The sequence below is a fragment of the Asterias rubens genome, chromosome 7, assembly GCF_902459465.1.
Source record: "Asterias rubens chromosome 7, eAstRub1.3, whole genome shotgun sequence".
In the NCBI taxonomy this organism is placed as follows: domain Eukaryota; kingdom Metazoa; phylum Echinodermata; class Asteroidea; order Forcipulatida; family Asteriidae; genus Asterias; species Asterias rubens.
In genome coordinates, this window is record NC_047068.1 from 9242237 (window position 1) to 9265804 (window position 23568).

Genomic DNA, 23568 nt, shown 5'->3' on the forward strand with positions numbered 1-23568 from the left:
TGTGTAAATGTCACCATAGGGCGATATCAAGAGGATTGTGCATTATTTATACAACCCATCTTCACGTCATACTGTCCTGACCTTCTTGTAATACTCAATATGCCATAAGACCTGAGGGAGATTCACTCACGTAAAGTGTGTTCAACCACACAGGACTAGACTTTGAATGAACTCTGATACCACTGGGCTGAACCGATTTAGTAGATAACTGTTACGCTCGTTAAACGCAAGTGACGTATGCAAAGGAGAAATGGATGACCATGGCCTCTCAACAAGCTATAAAAGCACGAAGACATCATCCGATAGGCAGCAATATGGAACTCCACTTGAAATGGAGACGGGAATTCAGAAAAAATGTACAGAAAGTGTGCTTGCATTCTAAATATGGACAGTTACCGCCTGAGGCAGTAGCGGTCAAAAGAGGGCACTCTTCACAAGCAATTTCCTGATCCTTAAGGTGCCGATCCAGTGCTGCGGTGTTGTCTAACGATCCCAGTGGCCTCAAAACAACGGTCATATCTGCATGATCTGAGACGAACTAAACATAAAGTATATAATCGTAGAGGGCCTATAACTAGGCTTTGGCGAGCAATGGAGAAATATTGTCTTATTAACCCTCCATCAAAAGTACCGATTTGTGATCAGGTGCGTCGTGTCAATGTATAATAGACAACGTGGATTCCCAGTTGGGTTTAATAGCCGATGGGCCAATCGTCCCAAGTGACGTTACGATTGTTCCATATGTCAAGAGGCTAAGCTCATTAACTCTGTGAAATTGTTACACTTGATATACCGTATAGGGTCTTGACATATCCAATACTGTGTTATAAAGTGGATGGTCCCAGTTGCATGACCTCTGGCTAGGTAGGAATTGGGTCGACAGACGTGCCCTTCGGTTTTGGTTTAACGCCTCCTTTCATCCACCCATGGTGGTGTCCTTCCATGGTTGTACGCTCCAGTCTACAGACAGTCCATTATGGAGGGATATTTAGATACAATTAAGATCACAGATGTGTTAAAACTCTGGGCCCATTTTCATAGAGCTGCTTCAATGGGGCGGATTTTACAAAGAAAGACAAGTAAGTCTTATCTTGAGATAAGAAAAACCACCCTTTTGTTTCATTACTTTTTGTGCTTCCAGATGCCGAATAAAAGGCTTATCGAGACAGTTTTTAAAGGAACACGTTGCCTTGGATCTGACGAGTTGGTCTTTAACAGGCGTTTGTAACCGTTTGTTATAAAATGCATATGGTTAGAAAGATGATTTAAAAGTAGAATACAATGATCCACACAAGTTTTCCTGGAAATTGCGTGGTTTTCCTTTTACTTTGCGAAATAACACGGTCGGCAATTTATGGGACTCATAAAATTTGACTCCCATAATTTAATGGCCGACCGTGTTAGTCGACGAGGAAAAAGGAAAACCGTGCGATTTCGAGGCATGTTTGTGTAGATCATTGTATTCTACTTTTACAGCATCTTTTCCCTGGCCAAAACATCATGGGGTGAAAGATCATTTACTTCTGCTGCCCCTTCATTGTGGAACGACTTGCCGGATCATGTTAAACTTTCTCCATCAATAGCTTTGTTCAAAACATCCCTCAAGACTCATCTAATGAGGACTTCATAACATTTCCCCGTTTATCGTGTCTCTGCGCCATGAACATCTTTAGATGGATACCGGCGCATTATAAATGCCCATAAATTATGATTATTATTATTATTTCCAACCATATGCATTTCATACCAAACGGTTACAAACACTTCTTATACACCAATTCAGGCGCGCAGTGTTGAGCACCGTGCGCCATTGCTGCGGTGTACATGTGCCCAGTTTTGTGCACATGAGGAAATCATGTTCCTTTTCACTCTTTATGGACATGAAATGTTTTCCTCAACGACTATCACATTTTCCTTAACAGGACATCATGATATATAGTAACGAAGATCACTGACTACAAAATTTGCAACTAAATAGAAACCGAATCATCTTGAAAACGATGCTTGTCTTAGATGAATTAGGGGGAAAATACGCGAAAACTGCATGAAATAGTCACTAAAATGAGATTTTGTCAGAATTCCAGTATTTTCCTTTGTGCTTAATTTAATGTCTCTGTGCACAAAACTAGGCACATGTACACCGCAGCAATGGCCGCGGTACTAAAAACTTGCGCGCCCGGTGCGCGCCTGAATTGGTGTATAGACCATAGATATAGAATAGAATAACTAGATCGGCCGCGCGTACATACGCGGGTTCTGGCATGGGGGCCGCCATTGCCTATCTCCCGTGTACATTTTCTGTGCTTTGCCGTCAGCACGTGACTTTTTGCCGTCAGCACGTGACATTTAGCGCGTCAAAGGCCTATCTCCCGTGTTCATTTTTGCGCGTCGCCTTTCGAACGTGAAATTTTTACCGCGTCCATGGCGAACCAAGACTTGTTCTACACAGGCAATGGCGCGTATGTACGCGCGGCCGATCTAGTTATTATAATTCTACATCTATGGTATAGACCCCTTGCACGCGTATCACACGCGGCGACTGATGCCACGCTCACCATGTTGGTGGGCAGTTAGGTTTACGTGTATTAACGCCGCGTCGCCTAAAATGTGCACTTCACTGCATAACGCGCAGCATAGAGTTATATATAAAAACGCACAGTGAAATTGCCCACCAGTATGGCGCATTCAAGATTTTTCTGATGATGACGTCAGGTGAAATGGGTAAATAGACCAACTCGTCCAATCCAAGGCAAGTAGGAAGAATGTTATGCCTTATATTGAACACACATCATGAAATACTACATCAAACACACTGGGAACGTTTCACTTCGACTCAATCGTGCAATGAGCCCATAACAGAATGTTTATCTTTATATCGTTTCCAAATGTTGAAATAGATCACCGTCTGCTGATGCAATACAGCGTCTTCACACATGTCAAGAAAAAACGAAAACATGTCAGAAGGAATTAATCTTCAGGACGTCTGGGCTAATTTGTCTTTCATCTCAAGCAACCTTGTTAAATAATGACCAACAAACTTCCCTTCGAAGGTGAATCGATCCGTGTATTTTCTTTCTCGGAATACATAATGTTAAAAGCAGGTCCCTCATGTGGTACGTAAATCTATCATGAATGTTCTGTGTCATGAATGCTCCATCATGAATGTTCCGTGTAGGTATGTAACAACCGAAACCGGTTATTTAATTACAACTCAGCTGACTAAGTCATGAACGGACGGGAAAGTGACATGAAGCAGAACGATGTACCTGCTTCAATCTGAAGTGGAACACACCGAACGTTGAGAGACATGAATGTGGGCGGGGGGGGGGGGCTATGTTAAGGGCAGCATGCATCCAGTTGCCCCTGGCGGCACCAACAATTCATAATTGAGTCATCAGGCACCATCAACTGATTACAAATCTTTCCTCGGTTGCAAATTACCCGAGGAAAAAAGATCTAACAATAAAACCCAGGAAGACATCTGAACTGGTTGAAGGTGAGTTGATCAGATCAAGGGTGTAGAATCATATCCTTACTCTATGGATAGGTACAACATACCGGGGTTGTTGAAAACCCGTTCACGCAGTTCTACGCCCTTACGAAGACGATGCCGATCAGACCCGATCTAACCAAGTCGGGGTTATACTGCCGTCAAAATCCAGCCATTTTAGGATATTAAAAACTCCACACAAATGTACTGCTTCCTTATCAAAAGTGTTGCTGACTCGCTGCCACTACCCTTAATTTAAGACCAATGACGACCAGACCAGCTCAAGGATACCAGTCAATTCACACAATGACAACACCGCAACTGTTAATGTGAAATTCATTTTTTTGACAGAATGAGTAATCTTACAAAGCATCTTATAGGCCTAGTATTTGATCTTATACTCATATAATTTATATTATACAAATTTTTAACAAATTCAGCATTTTAGATACCAGCTGTTGTATCTTATGCACACAGACATAAACAAGGCCATTCCAGGGGTAGGTAGGCCTACGACGTGTCAAGGGCAAACCACCACTGGGACCCCCGAAATGAAATGACTTTTCCAATATGGGACGGTGTAATGGGTATAGTGGTCACTATAGGTATTTTGTTTGTTTTGGTTTCACAGTTCCAGGAAAATAAATCGTGTCAGTCCGAACACAGTAAGGCATATTTATACACATGAATGTTGGAGAAGAATTTCAAGGACCCTGGAAACACAAATTTAAAATATTGTCCTTCATGCGATGTACATTTTGTACAATTTTCCACCACTGCCCTTGGTAAATTGCTCTCGTGTAAAATGGGCTTAATGTGTCTCAGCCATGAAGCAATGGATAATTGGCACCACACTGAGTTTAACATCATCAATAAGAATAAGAGACACCAAATGTGATGATTAACATTATGGAACAAAAGGAAAACAGCAAACTAGGTACCTACCTTTTCTTCCAGGTCCAATCTAGGCAACACTACCCGGTGAGATGACTGTCCTCCCCCCGTCGACAGCGTCATCGCGACGGGTACGAAGGAGCAGAACGCCGCTGTGAAGACGACGGCAGCATGCCGCATCGACCATCGGAACTCCAGTAGCACCATGTCTCCCCTAATAGAACCCAAACGGGAAAATAAACCATTCAAGTGTTGAAACAGTCAACAAAATAACCCCACAATGTTTGATCGCTGCTCTGGACAAGGTTGGCTACAGGTCACTGCGCATGCTCCATTATCATTACTTTCAACCAATCACGATCGTCGTTGGCTATATTTGGTGTTGTTGATGTTTTGTTCTTAACATTTTTAAGATCAGCCAGGTTTCCTTGGAAACTGCTTTAAGACAGATAGGTCAATAGAGGGTAGGGAACTATTTATCGTACAAGAGGAAATTAAGATTGCAGTGTGGAATGAGCTGAAGAGACATGCCCCCTAAAGTTTCCACAGCCTGCACATATTATTGTGTTTAAATAAAAGCACTGGACACTATTTGGTAATACAAACTTAGCATCAAAACTTACTTGGTAACGAGCAGTGGGGAGCTGTTGATAGTTAAGTGTACAACATTATGAGAAACGGCTCCCTCTGAAGTACTATTATGTTTTTGAGGAAGAGGTAATTTCTCACTAAAATATAAAACGACTTCAGGCCCGAGGCATTTTTACTAGGCATATGACAACACACACAGACCTGTGCAAGGGTGTTTCCTTCATTGTTCTCTTGCAACGTCGATTATGAACCGAGCCCAAACTTTCAAAGAATTATCATGCATATTGGGATACACCAAGTGACAATATTGTCTTTGACATATACCAAAGGTGTCCAGTACCTTTATGTTAACCAATAAGTGATCTTTTTAATTAGGCCAAACAAAATATTTGTCATTTGGTCTGACTTTTCGGGAGGGTGGTGGTTGATTTACGTCATACTGTTTCTTTTGTATTGTTACCCATTTGTTTATTCAGCTTGCCGCACGGTTACACACACTTTTGTTCGTTGTCAAAGTTTGATTTCTTAAGAGACCATGCGTAAAATTTGTTTCGTGGCTTGCTAAAATGTATAAACACCTTTCGCTTCGCTCAAATACTTCAGGAAGAATGGATTGATGTGTTTTTCAAACATGCTACCGGGTAGTTCCTCAAATTGGTTAAAGGCAGTGGATACTATTGGTAATTACTCAAAATATTTATAAGAATAAAACATTACTTGGTAACAAAAAATGGGGAGAGGTTGATAGTATAAAACATTGTGAGAAACGACTCCCTCTGAAGTAACGTAGTTTTCGAAAGAAGTAATATTCTACGAATTTGATTTCGAGACCTCAGATTTAGATGAGGTCTCCAAATCAACTTGCATCTGAAAGCACACAACTTCGTGTGACAAGGTTGTTGTTTTTTCTTTCATTATTATCTCGCAACTTCGACGACCAATTGAGCTCAAATTTTCACAGGTTTGTTATTTTATGCATATGTTGAGATACGCCTAGTGAGAAGACTGGTCTTTGACAATTACCAATAGTGTCTACTGTCTTTTAGCTATCAGTAGATCTTACAAATGGACGTTGGTTGGACAATTTGAAAAGATCCAATTGGAAACATCCAGACGTGAAATACCACCAGTCTTTGGTAAACGTTTTAGTAAATCGTGATAATTTTCGTGATAATGTTACAATGTTACCTTTTTACCTAAGGGCCATGTTGCCATTCCTGTTATGTAAACTAAAACTCGCATATCAGGTCACTTCTCAACAGACAGTTCCGCTTTTCCAAGACGACAAAGGGAAACAAACAAATATATTGTTGATATATGAAATGTCACAACTCAGTCTCGGTTACAACTGCTTTTAGGCCATCTGTTCAAGCATGCAACAGTACTCAGGGCAATCACCCGCCTCTGCTATACACAATGTGGATTAGAATCAACCCCCAAGTAGTACTACGAATACGGTTTCTCATTCCGTAAACCAGACCAGACATAAATGCGCTATCGTCAGTCAATGGCCCGAATTATTATATCACGGGGAAGGTCAGCGATCGTGCAGGGCATTCACATCTCAGTGTTATCCCTCCTCCCCCCCCCCCCCCCCCCCCAAGTTGCCTAACCTCGATACTTTAAAATCGACTACCAAGTGGTGCCTTTTGTGTTTGAATCTCCCCACAAACAGTTTTTAGACTCCACTGATGCTCCTCCGTATATACACTAGTGGGACTTCTGGAAAATGTTATAGGGGCATTTTGGGGGTACGATTCGGGAACCAGACTCTTTTACAAAATTCCAAGTGTGCCGAATCCAATACAACGGGATCCCAAGTGAAATGTTTTGACTACAATTTGAGTATGCAAAAACGCCCTTGAACCTTACGGTTCTTTCCATCCTACTGGTCAACTTCTTATCAGTCTTTATTTGATTTTGCAGAAAACGTTCATCGTTGCTCATTAATCAATTATTTGAGGCTTATCAAAAATACAGCTACAAGTGATTACAAGCATTATGGAGATATGATGATTGAAGCTTGTCAATTCTGGGCAGGAACTTTTAGCAACATAGCCAGTGGATAGACATTTATTACGCCACTCTTGATAACAAGTTGTCCTTGGGGGCCAAAGAGCTAACCTTGTGGTGTCACTCACGTCTCGTAACATTATTTACAGTCATCGAAGCGAGCGTTTACATGAATAATATTTTAATGCATTCATCGATGCAGTGGTTCTATAAAAAATATGAAGGCCAGTCCACGGACTTGTGCTACTCAGACCAATGCTATAAAGATGCACTATAATTTGCAGAGTACATAATCAAAGGTAACATTCAAACCCAATTTTCATCGACAGTAAACTAATTTTTCTAAGATTTGAGAAACAGCCCTTGGGCTGGGCTTTTTTAGTGCAAGAGACACAATTCCTTCTTATTGGACAACTTTCTGTGTGCATCGGACTATAACAGACAATCCGAGTATAAAGATGGCAAAATTAATGCTGTGTGACTGTCTTTCCTCATATCAGAATATAGTGAACTGGACACTATTGGTAAATTACTCAACATTTTGTCAAAATGTTCACAGATTTGCTCTGTTATGCATATGTTTGGAAACACCAAGTAAGATTCAGGATCACTGGTCGTTGACAATAATCACGTGTTCGTTGCCTTGAACCATAAGTAAACCCTGTACCCACGATTTAAAAAATCACAGCATTAAAGTTTTTAAGTTTACTTCAAATAAAAAGTGTGAACATACGATCCCAATTAGAAAGTTGCACATCGAGTGCAACAGAACCAGTTGTCTCAAAGTATGCCCCTTCTACCATCCGTCCTTACCAACATGTCTTGGCCCCATTTAAACGGTTGCAATTTAATGTTTGGAAATACCGGCTTCGTTGAGCAGCGTATTCACAAGACTTGACGAGCAACACACATCGTACAGGAGCTCGCAACACGAGTACTCTCGACCTGAATGCAAACATTTGGTTTGGATTTGCAAGCATCAGCAGACTATACGCAAGCTATATTCCGACCAAAGGCGTGTGATTACTTTTCCACCCAACACAAGCTACCAGGCCTAAGTTCAGGTTAAATGTCTGGCAACACATCCGACGGTAAATGTTTCATGCTAGCAACAAATTTGCTTAAAACATGGAACACTTGTGTTTGGATAACCAGCTGAGCTTGATAAATGTTGTATACTATGTACATTTTTGAACTTGCTTATAACTATTCATGAACTCAACATCCACAGAAATTAAGTCGACCACACCCATATAACTCCTTAAAGGCACTTTTCTCAACAAAAAACCAATCTTACTTTTAGAGGGAGCAATGTCTCATAATATCAACAGCTCTACACAATTTTGAGAAATTACCAATAGTGTCCAACAGTGTCCAATGGTGTGTAAGCTGAACCAATATTACTAAATGTTGAAGTATCACAAATCCAAAACCTTTCTATTAAGAACCTGACATTCGCTAAATAAATGTTCACCTAGTTTTTCAAAAGTAACTTACAGTTACACAGTTGTCGATAACTTCATTTACGATCTCAGCTCACCACGCAAAACCCCAGACGGGTTGTTCCTACGACTCGGAGCAGTCAGTCCTTCAACCCCCAGTGTTGTACGGACTACACAAGCGGCAGTCAGTGCAGAGCATAATAATACGTGTGCAAAAGTTTACTGAAAGATCAACCTTTGCCTAGTGGTAAGTTTCAATGGTCCTCTCTGATGCTGAAGGTGATGCATTCATTGCATCCTCACTGTGTGACATTGAAGACGATCCCATGCTGGGGGGACTTGGCTTATCTACCAAATGACACAGTTATGATAGGTGACTAGTGGCAAGTCTAACTTGTTGAAATCAAACCTGAAACGCCAATTATGTAATTAAGTCACCACATTTCGGATCCTTCATTGACTGCAAGATTCGTTTTTAAAATCCCGCCCAAGGTAAAACCCTACATAAATACACAGATTTTCCCTTGAAAGGTTTTTGAATTGAGACCGGAGTGATCGCAACAAAAGTGTCAACTTTGTTTTTTGGCCATCGGTGGGAGGTTGAGCGGACCTTCCCAGGTGGTAAAGATTCAGTGAACAGATTTGTTGACGGTGTTATAATAAAGCAGACCGGGGGTCGAACATGGAAGGTCATTAGGTTCTTAAAAATTTGCGTTGGTTCTGATCATCCGTGCGAGTATGTATCGTCACGTATCTTATTATTAAATCCATTGTGTCTGACACAACGGCTGTTTTGTGTCTCAAGAGTGCAGAACCAAATTAGTGGTCTGGTGACATTACAACCTTATTGGAGTCTTCTTCGAATGCTTTTTGAAGATTCCTCCTTAAAAGGAGGAATCTTCATTTCGACTCTATGATTGATTGAGTGGATCTATTCGAATACAAAATACAGCAACAACACTGTAACGACACATACAGAAAAGTAGAAAATAAGATAAACCAAAATAGAACACCCGACTAAAGTACTGCACACATTTTTTCAAGGATGGCCAAAAAAAAACCCAAAACTTAGACTTATTCGTCCCATTGAGGCCCTTTACCATAATTTAGCAATGGCTGATGTTTTTATGATGTTAGAGGAATACTTCAAATTCATGTGATTGTTTTAATGACACTGGACACTAATGGCAATTGTCAAAGACCAGTCTTCTCACTTGGTGTATCTCAACATATATGCTAGAATAACAATCCCGTGAAAATTTGAGCTCAATAGGTCGTCGAAGTTGCGAGATAATAGTGAAATAAAGATCGCCCTTGTCACACGAAGTTGTGTGCGTTCACATGCTTGATTTCGAGACCTCACTTTCTAAATCTGAGGTCTCGAAATCAAATTCGTGGAAATTTACTTCTTTCTCGAAAACTATGTCACCTCAGAGGGAGCCGTTTCTCACAATGTTTTATACCATCAACCTCTCCCCATTACTCGTCACCGAGTAAGGTTTTATGCTAATAATGATTGAGTAATTACCAATAGTGTCCACTGCCTTTAAAATCATACGGCTAACAAACCACCATTCTAATTCGAAGGCTTCGAATAAGACCCTCATGCTATGGTCGAAACGTCAGGACATGCTATACGTTTACACTCGATTGGTAGCAGTTTCAACAGCAAACTCTATTTTCTGTTTCAAGAAAGTCTACTTTAAAATAAAATCTCTGAAATAAAGCGTGCTGGATGGACATTGCACAGTAATGACATTGACTTGACAAATCAGGAAATTAACTGGATTACTATAACGTATGTTTACCCGCACATCGCACCATAATATAAATTGTGGTGAATTATGTTGACCACTGTTGCTATAATAGCTTTCTAAACATAGCGATAGCGTATGATAAATGGTGCCTTACACTTGAAAAGGCAGCGACAATTAAACTTGTGGTAAGTTTGAACTTTTTGCTATTGAATTGAAAATCAGCGTCGATGTATTAATTTTATTCTTCAGCTATAGTCATCCTTATCTAGAGGCACGGTTCAACATTGGCTCTTTTCGAAACAGTGGCTTCGACATAAGCTCGGGCTCATATAACTTATTAATTTTTGGTTTTTACCCATACACCGATGTGTGTTAGCACTGTATACTCAGTACTTTCCCGAGTCCTGTGAAAAAATATCACAGGCATGTTACTCGGATGGGATTCGAACCCACGACCCTTGCAATTCTAGAGCAGTGTCTTACCAACTAGACTACCGAGGTTGCCCGGCAGCTAGAGGCAGTTCGAATCCTATGTTTTGGCAGCGGGTACCGCAACGATATAATAGATGTTAAATTTGCATCGGGGATAAAGAATATTAATTTTTGGTTTTTACCCATACACCGATGTGTGTTAGCACTGTATACTCAGTACTTTCCCGAGTCCTGTGAAAAAATATCACAGGCATGTTACTCGGATGGGATTCGAACCCACGACCCTTGCAATTCTAGAGCAGTGTCTTACCAACTAGACTACCGAGGTTGCCCGGCAGCTAGAGGCAGTTCGAATCCTATGTTTTGGCAGCGGGTACCGCAACGATATAATAGATGTTAAATTTGCATCGGGGATAAAGAATATTAACTCCAAGACTCCAAGACACTGCTCTAGAATTGCAAGGGTCGTGGGTTCGAATCCCATCCGAATAACATGCCTGTGATATTTTTTCACAGGACTCGGGAAAGTACTGAGTATACAGTGCTAACACACATCGGTGTATGGGTAAAAACCAAAAATTAATATTCTTTATCCCCGATGCAAATTTAACATCTATTAACTCATATAACTTGTTCCAAAAAGCCTCGTAACTTCAGTGGGACTTCCAACCAGGCGGCCGGTGTTTAAGCCGGAGACAAAGCATGAGCCGTGGTTTCGAAAACAGTAAGTTTCATAAGTTGTTTCAGCAGACAATTTTGCTTATATATTATGTGCTTTTATATCAAAAACTAGTTTGTGAAGAGCGTATCAAGAATACTGTCTAGCATATTACGTCGGTTTTTACAGTTTCCAAGTAGGCTGCAAGGTATTGAAATGACATGTGTTTTTTTTTAAACTGGACATTCTGGCGTGATTAAGTGCATACCGACTACGTATGTTGGTTGTGTTTAGCTCTAATATAAACTCTCCTTGAACCTCAAACCAAACGTCTTAATCATTCACCTTGTCCAAAGAGGAGACTGCATTTACACTTGGCTCAGGATCACGTCTAAGATGGTATGATTACAGATAATCTTCCAATCCATTTCCCATATCAAGAGACATACTGCAGATGCACGAGATCGACTAGCGAAGCTATCCACCACTCACAATATGCAGACAACAAATGGCCCTTTAGCTTTTCAAATATCCAAGAAAGATTGCATTAAACTTTTTTCCAGGACAAATTCCATCAGCTCAGAAAATGCCGACAGACGGAAACAAGATCGTTTCGTGCACATGATGAAATACCACCCACATACAGACACTCACCAAACCGATTCGAGTACGTACTCGGTCGGTCACACCACCGTATCCCCTTTAACGCTCAAAAGAAGATAAATTAAAGATGATATTAAACAGGGTAAACAAACATTTTGACTCCAAGTCAAACTTTGGCTTTTACTGGGACAGACTGGCCGTGTGTTACTTAAAAGGTGCATTGAAAATTCAGGAATTCTAACCAATTCAGTTTATTCGTATCATTGCCCCTTGATCTTGGACGTTTCTTAAAACTACACAGCTATACTTGAGCGATGCATTAAAACGGGAATGAAATTATATTGTGTTTAATTATAACATTTAATCTTATTTTATTTTAATTTTGAACACATTTTACAATTTTCATAAAATATCGATCAACAATTTAGGCCCCAACCTCAAGGTCACTTGAAAAGCTAGAAATACTTCTGCCGTTGCCGACGTGCGTCGAAATTTCAATATTTGTACGTCATTTGTAGGGTGTTACTTTGTTATACCTCCATGCTGCAACAAATCGGCTAATATACACATATGACGTAACATAAGTAACAACGTGACTTTTCGCGTATCTTTCTTAACAGATTCAAAATAATTGTTTTTTTTTACACACTTAAATCTGTTTGGTCACTTGTAAACTCAATGTTCTTATTGATTAACACACGAATTTCAGCAAAGATGACTGTTGACGTTTTCGTTCAAGTAGGTCTTTAAGATAGCTGAACTTGAGCCAACTGTTCAATATCACCGTGTAATGTTCATTGTAGCCCCAGGTCTCATGAAATCCGAGAGAGGAAAGTTCACTTCACACGAGATTTCAGTTTCCCAGTAATCTGATGATCTGTCGGGTTACATTCAACTTGAAGAGAGTGTATTTATTTGGATAGTCATTAATGTGGCCATTACACCCTCAATGCAGCTATATCAAGGGCACGGCCTTGTCTACGGGTATCAAGAGGGTATACCGCTGATAGGAGACAGAGAGCCGAGTGGAGTTCTATGAACTGCAAGCGGTGTTTGACTCCGGCACCAACGGGGGCTTTATTCCACGCCCTGGAGGAGTTTAGTGGTCCCTGCTTGGTTTGATACTCGATCATGCCTGGAGAATGCCTCCCAACCTCCGGGATAGTTTCACTTGCCTTTATTGTATGCCCTTAAACCTCAAGGAAAATGCATAACTTTATTGGTGAATTTAACCAAAGATTACGCACTCCACTGAGAATTTCTCAAAGTCCAAGTTTCTCACCGATATTTATACTGGAGTGTTTAAAGGAGACCCAAGTTATCACCAAATTGCCATGAGCCGAAAACACTGTCAAGACCCACAATTTGTCCCTCAACGGGTCCTGGGATTAAGCCTATAATGATTCTGTTTCTATCATGTCATGACATTGCGTTAAGATGAGCTGACATGATTTACGATATCAGACAGAGAGTCATCTTAATTTATAGCCATTTTATGTGAACACAATTTTGTTTTGCTATAAAAAAGACAACTTCATAAAAGATATCTTGAGTCGGCCAGAAGCAACAAGATAACCGGCATTTTGGATTATTATTGGAGAGTGTCTTGTCTCAGACAAGCTTTTTATAGAATTGTCGAAAAAACTGCGGGTTGGGGGGGGGGGGCAAACATGATGTTTGTATCCTAATAAGTTTGCGGCCGTATCCACAACAAAACGCAGACAAATATACAAAAAACAAGGTCGTGGCGCCATGGTGTATGGTGTTTTTAAAGGCACTGAACACCTTTGGTAATTGCCAAAGCCAGTTATTTTGGTGTATCCCAACATATAACGTAACAAATTGGTCATCGTAGTTGCACGAGAATAATGAAAGAAAAAAACACATTTGTTGCACAAATGTAATGTATATGCTTTCAGACGCCTGATGTAATAAAAGGCTTCAGGTCTGCAGTCTTTAAATATTTGAGAAAATTTACCTCTTTCTCAAAAACTAAATTACTTCAGAAGGAGCCTGTTCCTTACAATGTTTATTACTATCAACAGCTCTCAAATGCTCGTTACGAAGTATTTTTCTATGCTAAAAGTTTGTTTGAGTAATAACCAATAGTGTCCAATGCCTCTTAGAAACCTCACTTGAGGCTGCGTGATGACCTCGAATAGGTGATTTGGGGCTCATTTTCAGAGACCTTCTGTAGGATGTCGTGGCCGAGTGGATAAGAACACCGAACTCAAGCGCTGGTGCTTCTGTTCAGCAGAGTGTGGGTTCGAATCTCGGTCGTGAAACTTGTGTCCCTGAGCAAGACACTTATCTATAATTGCTTCTCTCCACCCAGGGGTAAATAGGTACCTGCGAGGGCAGAGATGGTTCTTGTGATTGATTTAGCCGAGTAGCGCATATTAATGTTGCACAAGGCTGTATACTGCCCACCAGGGAGCTGAGATGGGTTTAAGGAGTGATTTAAGGCCCAGTGACCAGGGGTAATAATGTGAAGCGCTTTGGGACGCCCTCCGGGTGTGAAAAGCGCTATGTAAAAACGGATTATTATTATTATTATTATTATCATGGAAAAAACAAAAATGGAAAATAAAAGGTCTCCACGTGGAGTTTCTAAAGACTGGGGTGCTCCTCAAGGAAATATGTGTCTACTGGAAACAAGGATGCAATTTTGAGAATGTCTATTGGGCCATTAAAATCGACAGGTTAGGGATCCGTGTTCGGGCGGGAAATATTGAGGTATATGTTTTTATTTTGTGCGGTAAATTGCAACGCACACGTATGACGCATGGAAATTTTAGGTATAGTGTGAACATAATTATTATAGCGTCCGAAGGGAAAAACACTCGCACGTGAACATCTGTAACATCCAGAGGTGGTTATACGTTTTCTAAAGAATGGAACGAATAACTCCAGATTATTTTACAAAGGTTCCGTAATATTTAACTTTCGGAAATTGGTGGAATTGTAAGTAGTCTTAAAACTAGTTTAGAGTAAACTCTGGAATGATAGGAAACCTACCTATAAATCAGTGGGACGTGAGGCTATCGATACAGGCTTGTTGGGTGATTTAAACCAACAGATAGCTTCGAGTTTTTTTTTTCTGATTGAAACAATTATCAACCAGTAGACATTGATTTCCAAATTGGTTCCATTTACTCGTCACGATTGTTGAACTAGTTAGGAAACAAATCACGAGAGGGCGCTCACCAAGTATGGGGGATAGAATGCCCTGCAAGAACACTCTCAGATGTGTTTTGGAACTTGGTGTGCTATTGGGACTTTCCTTCCTCCATGATAATACAGAGTACCTCCATGGAAATGAGGGTCTCCAATGAATGTTGTACAACGACCGCCACAATCAAAGACTTCAGTACTCCTTTACTTCCTATCTTATCACAGTCGCCAGGAATAACTGTCGCCCACACTCACTTACTGTGCAGACAGATGACATAAACTTCAACATCGGATATTGAATACATTACTTCATCTTTTGAAGCTATATAAGTATAACCTAAAGACATAATTTATCCTATACTTCAACACTGGGACGATTACTACCTAATAAGGATTTCCGACTAATCTCTTTGCAAGTAAGGTATCTCATGGGATCCGATCGTAACAATGTGAAAGTTAGGATCAGGGAGGAAAGGATATAATACAAATTCAAGTGCAAATTCTATACTCTTTGACAGATTTGCGGCTTTTGTGCTTTTTTAGCACAAAGTCTATTTCGAGACGCGTCTAGTTTTCTTGTGGACGAATCGCATTAATTACGTGTTGTCAGTAAATGGTGCGAAGACTCCCTGGTAATTGGTCAGGCACCTGGGAGTTTCGTTTCGAGAAGATAATATAGTTTCCTGTTGTGAAGTATAGAACCATAGAAAGGACAGTTTGGCGACGAAAGGGTAGACACGGGAACGCAAAGACATTTTCCCTACCCCCGCAATGGATTTAAAACAGTAACCCCACACGACCCAAGGGGTATGGAAGTGGCAACACATGATCATGAGTTATGTTAAAGGCAGTGGACACTATTGGTAATTGTCAAAGACCAGTCTTCTCACTTGGTGTACCTCAACATATGCACAAAATAACAAACCTGTGAAAATTTGAGCTCAATTGGTCGTCGAAGTTGCCAGATAATAATGAAAGAAACAAACACCCTTGTCACATGAAGTTGTGTGCTTACCGATGCTTGATTTCGATACCTCAAATTCTAAATCTAAGGTCTCGAAATCAAATTCGTGGAAAATGACTTCTTTCTCGAAAACTATGTCACTTCAGAGGGAGCCGTTTCTCACAATGTTTTACACTATCACCTCTTCCCATTACTCGTCACCAAGTAAGGTTTTATGCTAATAATTATATTGAGTAATTACCAAAAGTGTCCACTGCCTTTAAAGTCTTTGTAATTCAGAACTTAGAAACAGGTGTGAATCTCAAATACGAAGCTGTGTATGCAATCAATATCAACAATATTAATCAGTCTGTACGATTCGTGCTGTGATGCTTTCGACCTCTCGGTTTCATTCACGATCAGTCAGATGATGGAGCCCTTAACTTATTTTCAGATAACGTCGCTGATATGAATGAGTGTTCCATGTTAAAGGAACACGTTGCCTTGGATCGGTCGAGTTGGTCTTTGAAAAGCGTTTGTAACCGTTTGTTATAAAATGCATATGGGTAGAAAGATGTTGTAAAAGTAGAATACAATGATCCACACAAACATGCCTCTAAATTGCACGGTTTTCCTTTGACCTCATCGACTAACACGGTCGGCCATTTATGGGAGTCAAATTTTTGAGACTCCCATAATGGCCGACCGTGTTAGTTCGCGCAGTAAAAGGAAAACCACGCAATTTCGAGGCAAATTTGTGTGGATCATTGTATTCTACTTTTAAAACATCTTTCCAACCATATGCATTTTATTAAAAAAAACGGTTACAAACCCTTTTTATAGACCAACTCGCAAGTGTTGTATGCAACTCTTTAGTTTTTATAGTGTACCTGATTTATAAAGTGACCCATTCACACCCTACTTGACCCCACAATGCAATTCGTTCCTTGGTTAGTTGGCAGCTAGAATGTAACACGGCACCAAACTGTTAAAACTGTCATGCATTGGCCAGAGTCGGTTTGCCTTCAAAATTACCGAAGGGAAAGTGTTTACAAACGACGTCACTGACAACAAAAGATGTTGTGCAATATTGATAAATGTCACCTAAACGAACAGTACAGTTTGTACAGTATAACCTAAAAAAAAAAAGATATAAAAAAATACGCTGTTTCTATATTTGCGTTCAAACTGTGACAGATGATTGAAAACAGGTGAGGACATCCACCAGGAACCCTTTAAACTTTACTCTTAAGTGTGCAAACTTACTTTACGCGTCGTGGTTACTTTAAACTGTATCAGGTTTACCGCCAAACGTTAACATGGCTATAATCAGCCGATATGCTTTCGTTAGCCACACCGGTAGCACCAGAGTGGTGTTAATCATTTCTTAAACCATGTATACCACAATAAAGCACGTTCTTTTCATCAACGTTGGCGCCTAAAACATGAGCAACGTATAACAGTTTCCATTTGCAGTTTAGTCTTCAAGTGTATTTTCATGCATGGTGAAGAACGCTCGTGCCAATTTAATTTAAAATCACTTATTGTGATGACCAAGCGGTCGTTCACCGCGACGGAGTCATTTTTGTAAACCGGGCACTTCCTTGAACAATTTTAGGAGAGCAGAAATGAAAGATAAACCCTTATTTCGATGGTTGTGCCTTTCGATAGTTGCACCAAAATAAGAGCACTTCAACGGTCAACTAGGAAAGCATGGATGTTCAAACAATAAAACGCAGTTCTTATAATTAAACTATTAGCATCTCACTTCATTTAAAGTAAACCCTTTTGCACACAAATCCCACCCTGTCACTTCGTTCCTGGGTTCCGGTTGGCGGCTCTAGGATGTAACACGGCAACCAATTTACTGACATTCATTGGGCAGGGTCGTAATTGGTTTCCAAAGTACAGTCTTGATTACAAGACCTTTGCATGTATTATTTCCAATCAGCCTCACTACATGGGCAGCTCGCTATCGCCCGCTAGCTTGGTGTATAAGTCTATTTTTTGGTTCGATTTCCATGCAGGTTAATACAGACATTCGTCAAATGAAATGAACTAAAGCAGATAAGCGCACCCTCTGTCGGGTCATTACGCTACGTTACGTTACGGTACGTTATTTAACGTTACGTATAACATTACGTTACGAGTATGAGAGAGTGACGTCTGGGACCACGACTACCAAAACGATTGTACAGGAAAAGCGTGTACAAGGCTTAACCAGAGCAAGGCGCTTAGTTACTATTTTACAGTAAGGCTATTTGCCTTGCTCATCAGACAAACAGCCACTCCTCGAGCCTCCTCAACTCAATTCCGTGACTCTCAACCCTCTTCGCTTCTCATTTATACACCTCTGTTAAGAGAGCAAATTGTGGTTAGGTGTCTTACTAAATGACCGGGAATTGAACCCACACTCATGATTCAATTTATTAAAGTCTTTTACGCTGGACCGCCCACTCGCAACACACGTTGAAGTCAGGTCACCGACCTTCGGGATCATTAGCAACCATTGCATGACACCTTTAACACGTCCAGGTACTCCTCTCTACATCTTTGCTTCCTCCATGGTGCTGTTTCCGTTTCAACAGATTGTAACATTCTATCTGGTCGCTTTCTATAACAGCCTCGCGGGCCTCGGGAGACCACAACCAGAAATTAGGATTACAAAGGAAGGATAGGAACACTTGGAACCATACGGGTTCGAGGTTAGGTTAGGTTCACCTGTAAGTAGGTGGACTCAAGAAAACTATATAACACGGTAAACAAATACTTCATATAGAGTAAACTGACTGATGAACCGTAACCACTTAAGAATATGACACGTGGTACCATGGGATACTAATGATGTCATGGGTTCCAGGGCTGTTTCCTCACTCTGTTCATGTGTCACATCCCATGGGACGGTCAACAGGGGGCCGGGTGGACTACAAATCATGAAGAGGGGGTAACGGGTGAACTAGAGAGCAACCAGGCAGGAAATCTTACTTGATTTCCGCCCAATATCGGGTCTCCTTCTTGTCCAAATCCCAGTTGATAATGTTGTGCAGGTTTGATGACAATGTTCCCACTTTCAACAGCTTCGGTAGATATTTGCACTTACGTCTGGTGACCCACCATAGAAAGTCATAATAAAATTTTATTTTCTCAAACTGGCCTCAGAGTCAAATAAATCAAGAAAATTAATATAATGTCTACAGCTGTTTCACCAAGGGAGATACCAAGCAGCGAGTGTGACCTTGCAAACACCCATCGGTTATCACGGTGTTAAAAACTTACTTGGAAACAAGTAACGGAGAGCTGTTGATATTATAAAACATTGTGAGAAACGGTTCCCTCTGAAGTAACGTAATGTTTGAGAAAAAGGTAACTAATAATATATCTCAAATAATAAAATATTGTAGGCCCGAAGCCTCTATATATAGACATCTGAAAGCACACAAATTAATTGTGCAACAAGGGTGTTTTTCCTTCCATTATTCTCTTACAACTTCGATGACCAATTGAATATACCGAGTGAGAGTACTGTTCCTTGACAACTGCCAAAAACTGTCTTCTAACTTTAAACTTGGACAGCTTTAGTTCGTGACACCATGGTGACACCTGCCCCGCCACATCAAGCATAAGGCTCCAGATTAATCTAGTTAATCATAAAAAAAGCTTTGCGAAAGACCCGAATTGTCTTCTTTAAATTCAATTGTCCAATATTGATTGTACCAAAAGTTTTGTGTCTTATGGAACTGAAATTAGACATGTAGCTTCGCTAAGTTGCAACTTCCTCTAGCACTTTTTTTTGGTTAAAGAATGTCCCTTAGTTTCCTGTGTGACAAGTAAGAGAAGAATACAGCTTATCAGCTGAGAAGATGCAAAGCAAAATGAGTGTTAAGTGTACAAAGCGAATGTCACTTCCTATTTGCAAAACATCCTGGCAATTTTTTAATAATAACGTTTCCTTTTTTCTACAATCAGGTGCAACTTTGTAAAATAGGTGAATGATTGGTTTTAAAGCTTGTGTGATGTATTTTGTAACTTTTGATGTAGTTTATAACGAATCCAACCCGACTATAGTTGCTAATAAAATGATCCTTATCCTATCCTATCACTAGAAGGTGCTTCCAATATTATCCCTGATCACGAGGCCCCATTCCATTAGCTTTTATCTGCGTAAATAATGGAGCTATGATGTTAGTCAAACAGTGCCTCGATACTCTTTATGGAATCTTCACCTAGGTCAAGGGAAGCAATTTATGGTTATATGTTTTGCTCACGGACACAAGTGTCATGAACGGGATTCGAACCCGCACTAAAAAGGTTAGAGCCGAGAGTTTGATACGCCAGACCGCGTGACACGCAGTTTCGTACAGGGATATTTTCCCTCCACCGTGCCGTTACATTTAACATTCAAACCACACCAATACACTTACGTTTAAAGACAGTGGACACTATTGGTAATTCTCAAGGACTAGTCTTCACGGTTGGTGTCTCAACATATGCATAAAATAACAAACCCGTGAAAGTTTGAGCTCAATTGGTCGTTGAAGTTGCGAGATAATAATGAAAGAAAAAAACACCCTCCGTCACACCAAGTTGTGTGCTTTCTGATGCTAGATTTCGAGACCTCAAATTCTAAACTTGAGGTCTCGAAATCAAATTCGTGGAAATTTACTGATTTCTCGAAAACTACGTCACTTCAGTGGGAACTGTTTCCAACAATGTTTTATACTATCAACCTTTCCCCATTACTCGTAATCAAGAAACGTTTTATGATGATAATTATTTTGAGTTATTAACAATAACACTGCCTTTAAAGGTCCATGAAAACATACATGTACATCGTTAATACAGAAAAGATACATGAATCATTGCCCCTGTGGTTAATAAAGTTACCTCCAAGGACGCGTTGTGATGCCATGGTTGATGTAAATTAGTTTGTTTTTAAAGCTAAACAAATTGACACTAAAGCTTTACAAGTTGAAACTCAAACAGCCCTTAATTGCGTGATTGATCTTTCTCTTTAGTCTTTTTGACTTAACTTGGAAACTGGACGCGTTTGAATTTCGTCACACCCGCCAGTCATCGACAAGGCAGAATTGAAACTAATATTGTTGGTTTTAAAGTGTTGGGTAAAGGGGTGGACTGGGGGATGTGGGTTGAAACTGTCAGGGACGGGGCGATAAGATGGGTAATGGGTGGGGAAGGCGGGGTTGAGATATGAAGGGTGATGAGTGACCTCATATCTGCTTGGACCAATCACTCTGCAACATAAACACTGTGCTTCTTCGCAAGCTCAGATTCAGAAATTACGTCTGTCATTTTATCCATGGTTAATCTGAGCTTCTTTGCTCTCATCACTGACTTGTTTACCACAGGAAATTGTGTTTTCCCCTCTAGAGTTTTGCTTGCATTACGGTTCGGAAAGATAGCCTCTCTATGCCTGTACCAATTAAAGACTTGTATTTCAAACCGCTTCCTCAATAGCTCAATATAAAATCCAAAATATTGAGCATACCGAAACAAACAAACAAACAAACAAACAAACAAACACACGCGGCTTTAAAGGCAGTGGACACTATTGGTAATTGTCAAGGACTAGCCTTCACAGTTGGTGTATCTCAACATATGCATAAAATAACTAACCTGTGAAAATTTGAGCTCAATCGGTCATCAAAGTTGCGAGATAATAATGAAAGAAGAAAACACCCTTGTCACACGAAGTTGTGTGTGTTTAGATGGTTGATTTCGAGACCTCAAGTTCTAAGTCTGAGGTCTCGAAATCAAATTCATGGAAAATTACTTCTTTCTCGAAAACTATGACACTTCAGATGGAGCCGTTTCTCACAATGTTTTATACCTGCTACCTCTCCCCATTACTCGTCACCAAGAACGGTTTTATGCTAATAAATATTTTGAGTAATCACCAATAGTGTCCACTGCCTTTAAGAGAAATTACACTGCCGAACAACGCTCTTCTATCGACTACGTTTCAGGAAACATACCATCGACACAAACCTGACAACGATGTTAACACCATGGCGTTCTTACAAATCTTTGGAAAGTGTTCTAATTGTTCTTAAAGGTTGGCATGTTCAATCCAATTCCGTTCATCATATAGGTACACGATCCGGAAATGATTGTCAGCCTCAGTTTACAGTAAAACAGTGTAGTGAGCCGTCGACAAGTTAGGCAAATATTTGTTTAAATGAGAGTGCTGTTAATGATCAGCCAAAAGTATTGGTACTTCATGAACTTACATTTCATTCGAAACAAATTCAAAAACTAAAAGTATAATCATGAAAAGCAATATTTTGGAGTATGATTTGCCTGTAGCATATTTCAATTTCTGCAATATAGTCGGGAGGCACTGGGATAACTGGGATATAAAGTTCCCCGCATATCAGTGTATAAGGTAGTGGACACTATTGGTAATTTTCAAAGACTAGCCTTCACAGTTGGTGTATCTCAATATATGCAAGACATAACTAACCTGTGAAAATTTGAGCTCAATCGGTCATCGAAGTTGCGAGATAATAATGGAAGAAAAAAACATCCTAGTCACACGAAGTTGTGTGTGTTTAGATGGTTGATTTCGAGACCTCAAGTTCTAAATCTGAGCTCTCGAAATCAAATTCGTGGAAAATTACTTCTTTCTCGAAAACCGCTTCACTTCAGAGGGAGTCGTTTCTCACAATGTTTTATACCATCAACCTCTCCCCACTACTGGTCACCAAGAAAGGTTTTACGCTAATAGTTATTTTGAGCAATTACCAATAGTGTCCACTGCCTTTAAACCAAAATAATTACTAATTTTCGCTGTCAAATAGCCTTTCGCAAAGGCCTTCGTGGCTTGGACAGTTTCATAGAGCCGCTACCCCCGATCTTGGATCGCGGCTGTATGGAACCTGTCCAAGAGACGAAGGCCTCGAGAAAGGCATATAGGACTCATACACAGACTTGTTTCCTTGTCTGCTTTCTCGAGTCATAGTGAACTCCTTAAAACATGTAACAAGCAAATTATATACAACATTCATGTTCCACAAGAGTTCCATATGCATTTGACCTCAACTCCTCCGGGTTGAAAGTCTACCCTCTATAACCATTCAGACATGAAGTATAGATCACTGAGTTCCAGATTTTACCCAGTAAGACCCCTGGCCCTACTCAGATCGGACCTCGACAAGAGGGTCACTTCCGTTCAAACGGTCTGCATCGAAGCGATTACATACCCAGCTTCCCAATACGTGATCCATTTGCTAACCAGCTGGATTGATGACAGGACTTCATTACAGTAACTCATCAAAAGGTAAACCATTTGGGAAATAAAGTTGTTACCGGTTTAAATCCCTCAACCCAAACGTTGCACTGTGTTATGATAGCTACATGGAAGTTATTTTCCGCTATATGCAGGTGTTAAAAAAAACATATTGACCTGTACGGATAAGAATCATCTTTACATATTAACTTGTATTTTACATTACCGTACTTGTGTTAACAGAACATTGGATTTTGGGCAAATTATTTTGTCAACTGTGAAAAGAGTTAGCATAAGGAGCTGCCACTCTAATCGAAAGATCGGC

At 40.2% G+C, this 23568-nt stretch overlaps 1 protein-coding gene across 1 annotated transcript in view; it reads right to left on the minus strand.

The window, feature by feature from the left end:
- Positions 1-5035, minus strand: part of LOC117292650 (neutrophil collagenase-like) — a 30631-nt gene extending 25596 nt beyond the window's left edge. The window contains exons 1-2 of the mRNA XM_033774782.1: positions 5008-5035; positions 4436-4598 (exon numbers count right to left, since the gene is read on the minus strand). Of these exons, the coding sequence (XP_033630673.1) occupies positions 4436-4591 (156 nt within the window). The 5' untranslated portion in view covers positions 4592-4598; positions 5008-5035. The remainder of the gene's footprint in view (positions 1-4435; positions 4599-5007) is intronic.
- Between the last annotated feature and the right edge of the window lie 18533 nt (positions 5036-23568).